General features: G+C 32.5%; 1 protein-coding gene across 1 annotated transcript in view; it reads right to left on the bottom strand.

The window, feature by feature from the left end:
* CFAP47 (cilia and flagella associated protein 47) overlaps positions 1-13,948 on the bottom strand; it is a 494,762-nt gene that overhangs the window by 369,982 nt on the left and 110,832 nt on the right. Inside the window, exons 23-24 of the mRNA XM_035002133.1 lie at positions 9,545-9,639; positions 4,162-4,321 (exon numbers count right to left, since the gene is read on the bottom strand). Of these exons, the coding sequence (XP_034858024.1) occupies positions 4,162-4,321; positions 9,545-9,639 (255 nt within the window). The remainder of the gene's footprint in view (positions 1-4,161; positions 4,322-9,544; positions 9,640-13,948) is intronic.

The following is a 13,948-nucleotide window of genomic DNA, read 5'->3' as shown; positions in this document are numbered from 1 at the left end:
GAAACTGTCCCTGAGAACGTTCAAGCATTGGACATATATACATATGAATATACATAAACATATATTTAAGTTGTGGAGTTGAAAAATACAATGACTGAAATGAAAAATTCACTATAGGGATTCAACAGATTTGAACTAGCTAAACAAAGAATCAGCCAACATCAAAAAATGTCAGTTGAATTTACTGATTCTAAGGAACAGAAAGAGAAAAGGCTTTGATTTGTCTTTAGCTGAAGATGGTATTTAAGCCTGAATTTTAAGCCACTTCTGAGACTTACTCATTTTCCCGAGTTATCTCCCATATATACATGAAATATACATGTATACATGAAATATACATGTTAATAAACTTGTTTTCCAAAAAAGAATGAAAAATGAACAGAGCCTCAGAGATCTATAGGGCAGCATGAGGAATACCGATATATGCAAAATAAGAATCCATGGGATGGAGAAGAGACGGAGAGGGAGAAACACTGTTTGAAGAAATAATGGCCAAAAGCATCCAAAATTTAGTTTAAAAAATTTAATTAAAAATTTAATTAAAAAAACATTAATCTAAACATGTAAGAATTTCAGTGAACTAAAGTAGTAATCAAAAAACTTCTCACACAGAACAGCCAAAACTCAAATGCACTCATTGGTGAAATCTACTAAACATTTTGTGAAGAATTAATATCAATCGCTATATAAATATCTTTATATTAATATATATATTAATATGTATGAATATGAGTACTTCCCAAGACATTCTCTAAGACCACAGTAATAGAAATGAACACTTCTGTTTATGGCCAATTGATTTTGAACAAGGGTACCGAGACAATTCAATGAGGAAGCAATATTCTTTTCAATAAATGGTGCTGGTACAAGTAGATATACCCATGCAGAAAAATGAGGATGGAGCCCTACCTTACACCATATTAAAAAAAAATAACTCAAAATAAGCCACAGACTTAAATGTAAGAGGTAAAATTACAAGATTTTAGGAGAAAACATAAGAATAATTCACCATGACCTCGGGTTATGTAATATTTTCACAGATATAACACTGAAGGGGCACCTGGGTGTCTCAGTTGTTAAGAATCTGCCTTTGGCTCAGGTCATAATCTCAGGGTCCTGGAATCGAGCCCCACATCAGGCTCCCTGCTCAGCGGGGAGTCTGCTTCTCCCTCTCCCTCTACTCCTGCCCCTGCTTATGTTCTCTAATAAATAAATAAAATCTTTAAGAAGAAAAAAAGATATACACTGAAAAGCCAAAGTAACAAAAGAAAAATTAGATAAATTAGACTTCATCAAAATTGAACTATTTTCCATTAGTTGAAAAGAGAAATCTCAGAATGAAATAAAATATTTTCAAATTGCATATCTAACAAATTTTATTCAGAATATAAAAAGAACAGTGACAACTCAAAAATAAAAAGACAGCCAAATTTCAAAATCAACAAATGTTTCAAACAGACCTTTCTCCAAAGATGACATACAAACTGACAATAGGCACATGTAAAGGTACTCAGCATCATTAGTCATCAGGGAAAAGCAAATAATAACTACAATGACCTATTACTTCATACTCACTAGGCTAGCTATAATAAAAAAGATTACAAGAACAGTTAGCAAGGATGTGGAGAAATTGGAACCCTCATTCATTGCTGATAAGATTTTAAATTGTTAAAATTGCTTTGTAAAACAGTTTGACAGTTTCTTAAAATGTTAAACATGGGTGGCTCAGTCGGCTAAGCGTCTGCCTTCGGCTCAGGTCAGGATCCTGGGGTCCTGGGATCGAGTCCTGCATCAGGCTCCCTGCTCAGCGGGGAGTCTGCTTCTCCCTCTGCCCCTCTCCCCTGTTCATGCTCTCTCTCTCTTGCAAAAATAAATAAAATATTAAAAAAATATAATAAACATCAAATTATCCTATGACCCAACAATTCCACTCCAAGATACATAACCAAATAAATGAAAACATGTGTCCTCACAGAATTGTACATGAATGTTCATAGCTGTTCTATTCATAAAAGCCAAAAAAGTAGAAATGATCGAAATGCCCATCAAATTTTAATAGTTGTAATTAAAAAATCACACTTTTAAAAATAATCACATCTGAGTGTGAATTTTATCTTTATAGTATCTAATCTAAAATATAAGAATTTAAGGCAAAATAGAAGGCATCTTCTTCCTCTCCTAGTAGTATCCCCATTTAAATGAACAATAAAAACAACTGAGAAAACCAGAAAATAAATGCATACTTGATTTGGAAAGAACTACTAAGGCAAAGTTAAAAGGGCTCTATTCAGCTCCATATGAGCCAGGAAAAGTAAAAATTGTCTGCACTAGAAGAAAATAAATGAGGGTGACCAAAAGATCAAGGAGGTACTACCCTGGTCCCAACTCAAAAGGCCCCTATAACTCAACTCCAACTCCCCAAAGATTCCATTCTCCATCCAGCTGTTTAATTCTGAAGAACCCAGCACTCTTCATCCAACCTGTTGGCTTTGATCTGCTAGAGTCTTGCCCCCGCTACCTCAATGCCTTAGAGATGGAAAAGACTCCAGCCCACTGATCAAGCAGTAGGAGGAATGGAATGATGCAGTTAGTGTGTAAACACACTAAATGGAAATAAAATTCCAAAGTATTTCAACAATTTCTTGAGTAAGAAATAAACCCATACTATAATTTTGTCTGTGGGCAAGTTCATGAATACTCTTCCATCATAGAACAGATAGGAAAATATGTGTCCAAAAAGGTATTGTTTTCAAAGGTTTAAAGATGATATAGAGAAGAGAAATAAGATGTATAGTATATAAAACAAAAATTTGATCAATAGATAAAATTTATGAAAAATAATAAAAAATATAAAGGAAATATGAAATGAAACTGCCAGAAAATGAATATATATTATAACACAAAATATGAATAAGTTAAATTCCCCTCCTAAAAATCACATTTCAGTCTTGCTCAGGAAGAAAAGCAAGGTCCTTTGCTTTGCAATACTGGTCTTAAATTTAAAAGACACAGACTGAAAATAAAATGATATATCAACCAAAGGCTGACAAATGGAAGACAAAGTGGCAATGTATCACATAAATAGCATTCAAGCAAATAGCATTTAGTAGAAAAAAGAACATTATTTTAAATGTATATAATTATTTATAAAATATATATAAGATAAACTTTTTATAACATACAAAGATACAAAGCAAAACTACTAGAATCGAAAAAGTTTTAACAAACTGCCATTGTAGTAACAGGTTCAGATAGATTATACTAACAATTGTAATGCAATTGTAATATAAATGTAATGTAGCAACATCGTATTAACAGATTCAGGAGGAGAATAAGGCAGAGAAAGATACTTTCAATGAAGAAACAAATTCATTAGTTACTATGATTTTAGATTATAAAACTATTTACTTAAAAAACAACACAGAATAGTCTTTGAAAAACTTCCAGATCTAAACAGAGAAGTTCAGTATAGGAGCCAAGAGCCACATAAACTATAAATATATTCCTTTTATATAGTGATAGGTAATTAAAAAGAATTTAAAAATTCTCATTCACAATGACGCATATAAAATAAACTTTCATTACTAGAAAAACACGCTATTCTTTGAAGGGAAAAACTCAATTGTATGCCTTTTTCTAGAAACAGGAAAAAAATAATGTATAGTTCATTTAGAAAAGTAAATGTGTAAGAACGGCCAAGAATTGTTGTGATAGGTTTGTAATGACAGAAAATTTGTCACACCAACTATAAAAAGGTACAGTAAAGTTGTTTAATAAAAAACACCAGTAAAGAAGTGGACGTATAGATAAATAGACATGCTGACCAGCTTCCCCCAAAGCAAGTAACCTAAGAGTACAAGCTAGATGTGGCAATGCGTAGTCTGACCTAACCTTGGAAGTCACAAACCATCACACCCATAATATCCCATGGGTGATATATCAGTCCTATTTGATGTGGGAGGGGACTCTATAAGGGCATGAATACCAAGAGGTGAGGATCATTGGGGTTCATTTTGGGGGATGGTGACCACAAAATTCTAGTATGAAACTTCTTAGAACTGTTTTAAGAACACATAAAAAAATAATCTAAACTTTTGTGTACATGAGAAAAATAGTATGTGAGGGATAAATTGATAGGAAATACAGGAAAAAAGTACTTACTTGGACAGAAACTTATGGAAATAGTACATTCTTCGTGTGGTTGCAGAATCCCACTCAGCACACTAATCTGGAATGTGCCATCTTTGAAAAGGTTCCCAGTATCACTAATATCCAAAGTCCATTCCACATCTTGTTTTGAAGTATTATGTAAGACAAGATCCTGTTTACACACAAAATAAATAAATAAAAGACATCTATAAAAATTATAATATGCAATATAAAATTTAACTTGTTTTACCATGCCAACTTGAAGAACCTACGTACAAAGTTAAATGATTAACAGTGGAATTCATGGATAGTTTTAAAAAGTGATGTTAGGCATAAAAGGGGTATGCAAGTATGTTCATAGCCTATTAACAACTATGAAAAATACGTAAAGGATAGAGACTGGGGTAAAATAAAAATGTCAAAATAGCTATGCTAGCTAGCAAGGATGTAGAGTAGCTACAACCTTCATTCATGATTGTGAGACTGTAAAATGGTACAGTCACTTTGGAAGACAGTTTGGCAGTTTCTTATAATGTTAAACATACAACTACCATATGACCCAGTAATCCCATTCCTAAATATTTACTTAAGCGAAAATTTATGCTCACATAAAAATCTGTACGTTAATGTTTATAATAACTTTGCTCATCGCCAAACAATAGAGGAAAAAAACCCAAGATTTCCTTCAAATAATGAATGGATAAACATTTTGTACAATGGAATAAAATTCAGTGATGAAGTAAGTGAAGTATTAATTCATACAAAAACATAAATGAATATTAAATATATTTTGCTAAGTGAAAGATGCCAGACCCAAATGGCTAAATTTTGTATAATTAAATTACCTGTCAATCTGGAAATGTAAAATTATGTGGATGGAAAAAAAGAATCAGTGGTTGCCAAGTGTTGGTGGGAGGAAGAGTAGCTGACTGAAAAGGGGTTACACTGAGAATTTGTAGTGTCGTGGAACTATTCTGTAATGTATTGAAGTGGTAGACAAATTATTCTACATATTTTTTAAAATCCATAGAACTGTATACTACTAAGAGCAGACTTAAATGTACGTAAATTAAAAACAATCAACCAAGATGTTGAGAATCCCAGGATGGATTGTAGATTACAACACGCTATATTACAAATGTATGAAATAATCTCACGGAAGTTAGTGGGGGTAGGAGGAACGGCCTAAGTAACAGAAAAACTGTGTTTTGACTGGAAACTATATAGCTAAAGACAAAAAAATTACTCTTTATGAACACTGTACTCTAGTTGGTAAACATGTTAGCAATTCCAGCTACAGGATAAAAATTGTGAAACTTCTTTACTAGCACACTAGTAAAAAATAAGCAAACAAATTATAAATAAGAGAACCAGATTTCTCATTGTCAGAGAAAGTAGTTAAAAAGGAGCAAGGAAGAAAGACTGGAACAAGCCTTGTGCTAGATTAGATTAGATTCAGAAATATCAGTTTGAACTCATCTTTAACCAGCTAGATAAACAGATGGATGATGAGATAGAATGATAGAGAAATTATAGATATATGTATATTTACAAGTTAGTATACATACAAATATTTCCTGATTCTATTTGCCAAAAGGGCTTACAACATGTGACACCCCAGTAGCAGCTAGCACATCTAGTGTACAGATCTTGGTTTCTAAATACCATTCTTCCATAAATGGTACTGGGGTTTGTTGGAGAAAATATTGATTCGAGAGCTAGGAAAAAAAAAAAAAAAAAGATAAGCTGGACCATTTGGTAGTGCCAGAAAGTGTAAGAATGCTTAAAAATCATAATGATGGGGGACACCTGGGTGGCTCAGTCAGTTAAGCATCTGCCATCAGCTCAGGTCATGATCCTGTGGTCCTGGGATCGAGCCCTGCATCGGGCTCTCTGCTCAGTGGGGAGCCTGCTTGTATCTCTGTCTGCTGCTCCCCCTGCTTGTGTGCGTGCACTCTCTCTTTCTCTCTCTCTGACAAATAAATAAAATACTTAAAAAAATGATAATGAAGGAAGCATGTCAAAGGGCCAGTCTAAAAGAACTCTAAAGGGCCAGAGCTGGAACAAATTTAATAACAAAATAAATAATGTAATATTGGATTATAACTGAATGTATAAATATTTGTGAGGTCACACTGACATATTAAGTAATAAAATAACTAATAAAATAAACAAATTTTTCTTACAGAAAAATTTCAAATAATATATATAAATACCCCCCTCCAGAGGGTGCAGCTTGACCCCCAACACCTTGAGTGTAGGCTGAAATTGACAAGTCACTTCTAAAATGCAGAGTATGAAAAAACAAAATGTTTATCCAGCTTTTTTTCAATTCTCCTGACATATATCACCAGTGATATATGCTGATATCATGTACTCCCTTCACATGATGTGACAAAAAAGACATCTCACCTCTGTTACATTCTTCCCCAAAATCTATGAAAAATAAGAATGCAGTTGAGTCAGGTGGAAAAAATCAGACAAGCTAAAATTAAAGAACATTCTGAAACAATACCAAACCAGTACTCCTAAAAATTGACAAAGTCATAAAAAAATGAGCAAGACTGAGAGCCTGAGCCTGTCACATATAGAGGAAACTAAATGAAATATGATACCCTTGATTGGACCCTGACACAGTAAAAGGACATTACTAAAAAACTGGTAAAACCCAAATAGAATCTGTTGTCTAATAATTTTGTACTAATGTTAATTTCTTAGTTTTGAAAAATGTTATATGGTTCTATAACGTGTTAATAGGGAAAGTTGTGTGAATAATATACATAAACTCTCTGTACTGTGTTTGTAATGTTCTGGTAAATCTGGGAGCTATATGCATGACTTGTGTGCAGACTTGTCCTTCCAGTACAACATACTATTAAAATAAAACCTTCATCTAGGTATTGTTTTAACTTTACTTTTCAAAATTTGAAAAGTATAGAATGATCCATACAATTGGCACCACAACAAAATAATGTACTTCATCTCTTTCTAAAGTATGACTGATTTAAAATATTCAGGATTTTAAAATTAGTCAATTTTATTCCCAATGTCTCTCAGTACTTAAACATCTATTTAGGTCTAATATTTGCAGCTTATAAAGAAAACAACATCTTTTTAAAAAGAAGGTGGACATGAAATTGTACTAGTCATTTGAATGCCTTATTTTTCTCATTCTGAAATGAGGAAATGGTAGATCTCTAAAAATACTATCCACTTTCCAATCCTATCCCCAAGAATAGAACTGATACAGTCATCTATAAAGAAACACTGTTTGTATGTATCATATTGTGTTATTTTTTAAATAATTTTATCAAGATGATACATGTACACAGATTACACAAATAATTCAAAAATGCTTATAAAAAAACAGTTGTCCCAAACAAACAACAACAACGAAAAACAGTTGTCCCACTCAACTCCTCCTTATCAACAATTCTGCTTCCCTGAAGCAACCAATTTTAGCTAAATTTTGGATTTTCTCTAATCGTTATAGCCTGATTCTAAATACAACATTGATAAGGCTTACTTTAGTTTTCTTATTGCTGCCATAACAAATTACCACAAACTTAGTAGTTTAAACCAACACAAATTTATTAAATTACAGTCTTGTAGGTTAGAAGTTTAACAAGCATATCACTGGACTAAGATCAAGGTGTTAGAAGGAACTATGATACTTTCTGGAGGGGTCCAGAGAAGACTGTTTCCTTGCAATTCCCAGTTTCTAGAGGGCAAACACATTCTTTGGCTGGTGGCCTCCTTCCACTATCTTCATATCCAACAACATCATATGTCTCTACCCTTCTTCTGTCATCACATTTCCTTCTGAGCACAGTCAAGAAAGCTTCTCTGGTTTTAACCACTCATGTGATTCAACTGGGACCACCTAGACAATCTAGCATAATCTTCCTTGCTCAGGGGCCTTCATCTCCATCACATGACACGTCAGCAAAGTATCTTCTGCAATATAAGATAGTGTACTCACACATTCTAGGGATTGGAATTGGATAACTTTGGGGACCATTACTCTATCACATGGCTATTTCGTGATTTATCAGACCCAGATATTGTCTCCAGTGCCAACTAGTAAAGACGAGGATTTAGCTCATACATATAATCTTCCCTCCTCTGTCCACCTCCCAATTTTGGATATTTATATTATTTTAATTCTTTCATTAGTCCCCTGGTAGCTTAAAGCAGTATACTTATAACTCTAGTTCTTCTGTCAACTTTAGATAATTCCCTTTAATTACTCACTATGTAAAATGAGTTTCATTCTTCTTTCTTCTATCAACTTAATCTTCACATACACGTTGTACATATCACACACTTGTCATTTTACATGTAATATACTATATATGATCAAATTTTAATTCTGCCCCATAAACATATTAAGCCTTCTCTGTATTATATATTTTATTATGACTGTAAATATCATTCATGGCAAATCCAAGCAGTGCACTAGAGTCACATTTCCTTCTCTGTGGGGCCAGTGTGACTTTCACCACTCGAGAGAAGGCTCTTGTCTAGATCATCTTTTATTATGCCAAGTGAAAAAAATTTCAATGATATAAAATAATCTCCCATTTATAAAGCGATTGCTTTTCCTTTGGAATTCAATCCAATTCAGTTCACTAAATCTTCCTTTCTCGCCCCACATACAAAGCCTTTTGCATCCTTGAAGTTATGTTAGAGTTAGAAGTATTACTGACATTTTATACTTGAAACAGTCACATTTTAATTTCAGAAGAGAGCCTTTATTCTTCTCTAACTATAATTTCATATAGGACTCTGCTATTATTTGACACATGCGATGTTAAATACCTTCTCCATATAATTTTTCTTCAAAGCTACAGAGGTTCAAAATTAATTGCAGGAAGGCAATATATTAAGACAATAAAGGGGTACTACAAATACAAATTCCTACTATGTATGCATGAGCTTCCTTCTTATGCATGTCTCTTTTTCTTTCTAGATGGATTCATAATTAGGAGACACAGAAATATCTAGTAAGAAAAGAGAGTACATTGTCATAGAAGTCACTTTATTATATACCTGGACCTTTCCAATTTTTATTATTACCTTTCACCACATTTCCTTACCTGACTTGAACATACTTCACATTAATTTAATCATAGCTTCCATTTATATAAGGAGAGTCTGGTAACTTAATTCTATTTAAAATATTTTGAATAGTCCTATTAAATATATGTATATAAAAAAATGGCTGTATACATATTTGTACTTTGATAATTACTTCTGAGAAATATGATATATACATATGCAAGTTCTCTAAAAATGAAAGTATTCTTACAACACATGCTTCAGAATAATCAACTCAATAAACTAAAAACCATAATAAAAGAAGTTGTAAACTACATCAATTCTCTATACATACCTGAGTTTTTGTGACCTTGTTATTAGGATCCAAAATATGCAATGGCATTTCAAATATAAAATCAGTGCTGGATAGTCTCAATGGTGCTTGCAATACTATGAGAGGAAAGTAAATATACTGATAAAATACTAAGAGATATTAGCTTATAGATAATTATTGCTATACTTTTCAACACAAAATAAAAAATAATTTTTTTTATCTTTATGTACAGAAAACAAAGTCACACTTTAAAACATTTATAGAATATCATGGTTTATCACATCCATAAAATTCCAATTTTGTGTTTTAATGGTAACTAATTACAAGCACAATAGAAAAATTAGCCTTGAGACAATAAAAGTATAAAATATACTAAATACTGAGCTGAGAATAAAGTACACACAATTAAGATGATCTCTATAATAGATTTTGACCAATGCAGAAGTACAGAAGTGAAATGAAACATGTCTTTTGTAAATATTTTCTCCCAGTCAGTGGTCTGTCTTTTTGGTCTTTTGACAGTATCTTTTGCAGAGCAGAAACTTTTAATTTTAATGAACTCCAGCTTCTTAATTCTTCCTTCACAGATCTTGCCTCTGTTGTTGTATCTAAAATGTTATTGCCAAACTCAAGGTCATGTAGATTTTTTTCTTCTGTTATCTCCCAAAAGTTTTGTAATTTTGCATTTTATGTTTAGGTCTGTGATCCATTTTAAGTTAACTTTTGTGAAGGTACAAGGTCTGTATCTAGATTCATTCTTTTGCTTGTGATGTCCAGTTGTTCAGCACTATTTTTTGAAAAGACTATCTTTTCTGAGCTGTATTGTCTGTGCTCATATGTCAAAGATCAATTGACTACATTTATGTTGGTCTATTTCTGGGCTCTCTTTTCTATTCCACTGATTTATTTGTTTATAATTCTGCTAATATCAAAGTCTTGTGATTACTGCACCTTTGTAGAAAGTCTTGAAGTTGGATAGTGTCAGTCCTCCAATTTTGTTCTTCTCCTTCAGTAGTGTTGGCTATTGTGGGTCTTTCCCCTTTCCATATCAACTTTTAATCAATCTGGCAATACCCATAAAATAACTTTCTGGGATTCTGACTGAGATTGAACTGAATCTCTGGATCAAGTTGGGAAGTGCCATCTTAACAATATTGAGACTTCCTATGCATGAACATGGACTATCACTCCATTTATTTAATTCTTTGATATCTTTCATCAGATAAATTTCATCATTTGCTATCTTTCCTTATGTAGATCTTATAAATACTTTGCTATATTTACACCTAAGTATTTCATTTTTGGGGGGGTGATAATGTAAATGTTATTTTGTATTTAATTTCAAATTCCATTTACTCATTGCTTGTATATGGGAAAGCAATCAACTTTTGTACATTAAGTTTGTATCCTGTAACCTTGCTGTAACAGTTTATTGGTTCCAGAAGTGTTTTTCTTAAGTGACTCTTTCAGATTTTCTACATAAACAATCATGTCATCAATGAATGAAGAGTTGGTCTTCCTTCCCAATCTGTGTATCTTTTGATTCTTTTTCACATCCCATTGCATTAGCTAGGACTTCTAGTACAATGATTTAAAAAAGTGGTGAGAAGGGACATTCTAGCTTGGTTTCTAATTTTAATGAGAAAGCTTTGAGTTTCTCATCATTAAGAATGATAATAGCTGTAGGATATTTATATATATATTTTTTATTAAGTTGAGAAAATTCTGTTCCAGCCCTCATTTACTAAGCTGTTTTCATGAATGGGTATTAGATTTTATAAAATGTTTTATTTCCCCTGAATCTACTGATACGATCATGTGATATTTTTTTCTCTATCCTGTTCATATAATGGAATGCACTGGTTTCTGAATGTGAACCAACCTTGTATACATGAGATAAATCTCACTTGGTCATGGTGCATAATTCTTTTATACATTGTTGGATTTGATTTGTTAATATTTTGTTAAGGACTTGTATCCATGCTGAGAAGAGATATTGGTCTGCTGTTTTCTATTCTTGTAATGCCTTTGTCTGGTTTGGTATTAGAGTAAAACTGACCTCAAAATGAGTTAGAATGAGTTAGAAAGTATTCTTTCTCTTTCTATCTTCTGAAAGAGATTATAGAGAATTGATTACAGAAAACTGGTATGATTTCATCTCTAAATGTCTGATAGAGTCCACGAATGAATCCATCTGGGCCTGGTGCTTTCTGTTTTTGAAGGTTACTAATTACTAATTCAATTTCTTTAATAGATTGAGGTCTATCCAGACTGTCTATTTCTTCATGTGTGAGTTTTGGTAGATTGTGTCTTTCAAGGAATTGCTCCATTTCATCTAGCTTATCAAATTTGCATGCATACTGTTGTTGATGTATTAACCTATTATCCTTATAATTTGAAGAAATATTTTCCAGAAAACCTGAAGTACTCAAGATTAAAGTCTTACACACTAACATTTTGACCTCTTTAAACATTCACTGGGATCCAGATTGTCAGGAAATGATATAATACTTGATAATGAAGCCAGCATTGTGAGACTCACTAATAATCACGAGAGAATAGGCAAAAATCAACAGACATTTAAGGAACTCCTCAGCATGAAGGAGAAATGAAGGAGAAATAATTCAGCAAAAATTGAGACAATGTAGCAACAGAAGAAAATTTCAAACAAATTATCATAATACAAGTGGAGATAAAAAATGTTATTTGTCAGAATTCTGTAGGTAAAGAAATAATCACAAAAAAGTTAACTCTCATTAGATTAAAATTGCCAAAATTTCTTAAGACATAATAAAATCGAAAAATATCCTGAGAAGTACAACAAAAAGATAAGGAAAAGGACAATAGGAAAGAAAATATAAGACATTTAAAATATATAACATAACCCAAGACATACAAAACACAACCAATAAAGCCTTAAAGAAAGAAATATAGAAAATGGTGGGAAGAACTTTTCAAGGAAATAGTTTATGAAAACTTTATAGAACCAGAGGATATGAATTTCCAGATTGAAAAGAACATAAGAACATAAGACAAAAGATTCACACTAAAGTTATCAGTGTGAAATAGGAGAATTTTATACTAAACCAAATTATCATTCAAGTGTGAAAGGAAAAACAAAGATATTTTCAGACATGGAAATTCTCAAAAATTAGCTCCGTTTTGCCCTTTCTTTAGAAGCTCCTGGAAAATGTAATCTACCTAAATGGTGAAGTAAACCAAGAAATAGGAAGGTAAGGGATTGAAAAAACAGGAGATTCAAAACAGAAAAGAGTTAAAAAAAAATCCCTACAATTATAGTGAAAGGAAATCTTAGACAAAAGTTCTGCCACAGGGAAAGTATCTAGTTCATGTTGTAGAAGGAGGTTGTTGTGCTCCAGGAAAGTTGCTTTAAGAGAATAAGTAGATATGACATATTATGTGACAGTCTAGACTATGTGGAACACTGTCCAGACAAGCGTAATATAAAGGAGAGCTTTGTGGCATGGGAGGATTTAGTCAAATATCTAAGGACAATTGAGCAATTAATAACTCCAAGGATAAACAAAAATTTGAAGGAAAGTAAATAAAATAACTATGCAGTTACACTACTTGGCTTAACAATGAACAATGTATCATCATAACAATTAAATCTCTGATAAAAAATTTAATTGAAATTTAAACTATAATTACATTACAAAATGGATAACTGGAGTTAATGTTTCAAGTGAGTACAGATGCTTGTCATTAAATAAGTGTTTTCATTAGATAATTAAAGAAAAAAGTCACTGCCTCTGGGATGCAGGATAAGCCCTGAGAAGGAGATAATGGATTGCAATTCTGGATTAGCACTATTTTACTTTTAAAATATATACATGTAATTTGGGAGAAAAGCGATAACAGAAAGCTTGTGAGCCTCCTACTGAGGCATTATCCTTCTATTGAGGGGTAGCTCAGGGAATAACGGACTTGACCAAGCGTCCTTGAAACATAAAAATGGAATTGACCAGTGGACTATTCAAAAAAAAAAAAAAAAAACCCATTGACATACATGACCTGTCCAAATGGCCAATCAAAAGTATCTGGAATTTATGGATTTATGAGGCACTGCTGGTAGGGGAATGAGAATTCCTTATGTAGATACTTTCTACTTGTATAACTATTAAGAGGACAAAAATGGGAAGCTCCAAACAAAAAACAGCTTCCCTTGGGAACTGGTTTCTAAAAATGACATTCAAAAGTCATATGTTAATTCAAAAGCAAAAGGCATCTTAAGGAGGGAGAAAAGGACAATTTGGAAGCTGTGTCTGATAGATGCCAACTTCTATAGGAAGAAATGTTACATGTCTGCCTGACTATACTTGTATCATTTGAATCATTAGTAAACTTTGAGTTTGGTAAGTTATATAATATAATCAAGTTTCCTTTGACATTCCAATCCTTTCT

The sequence above is a fragment of the Mirounga leonina genome, unplaced genomic scaffold (genome assembly GCF_011800145.1).
Source record: "Mirounga leonina isolate KUSES-001 unplaced genomic scaffold, KU_Mleo_1.0 Mir_101609, whole genome shotgun sequence".
NCBI classification, from domain to species: domain Eukaryota; kingdom Metazoa; phylum Chordata; class Mammalia; order Carnivora; family Phocidae; genus Mirounga; species Mirounga leonina.
This window is presented reverse-complemented; position numbering and strand designations above follow the sequence as displayed.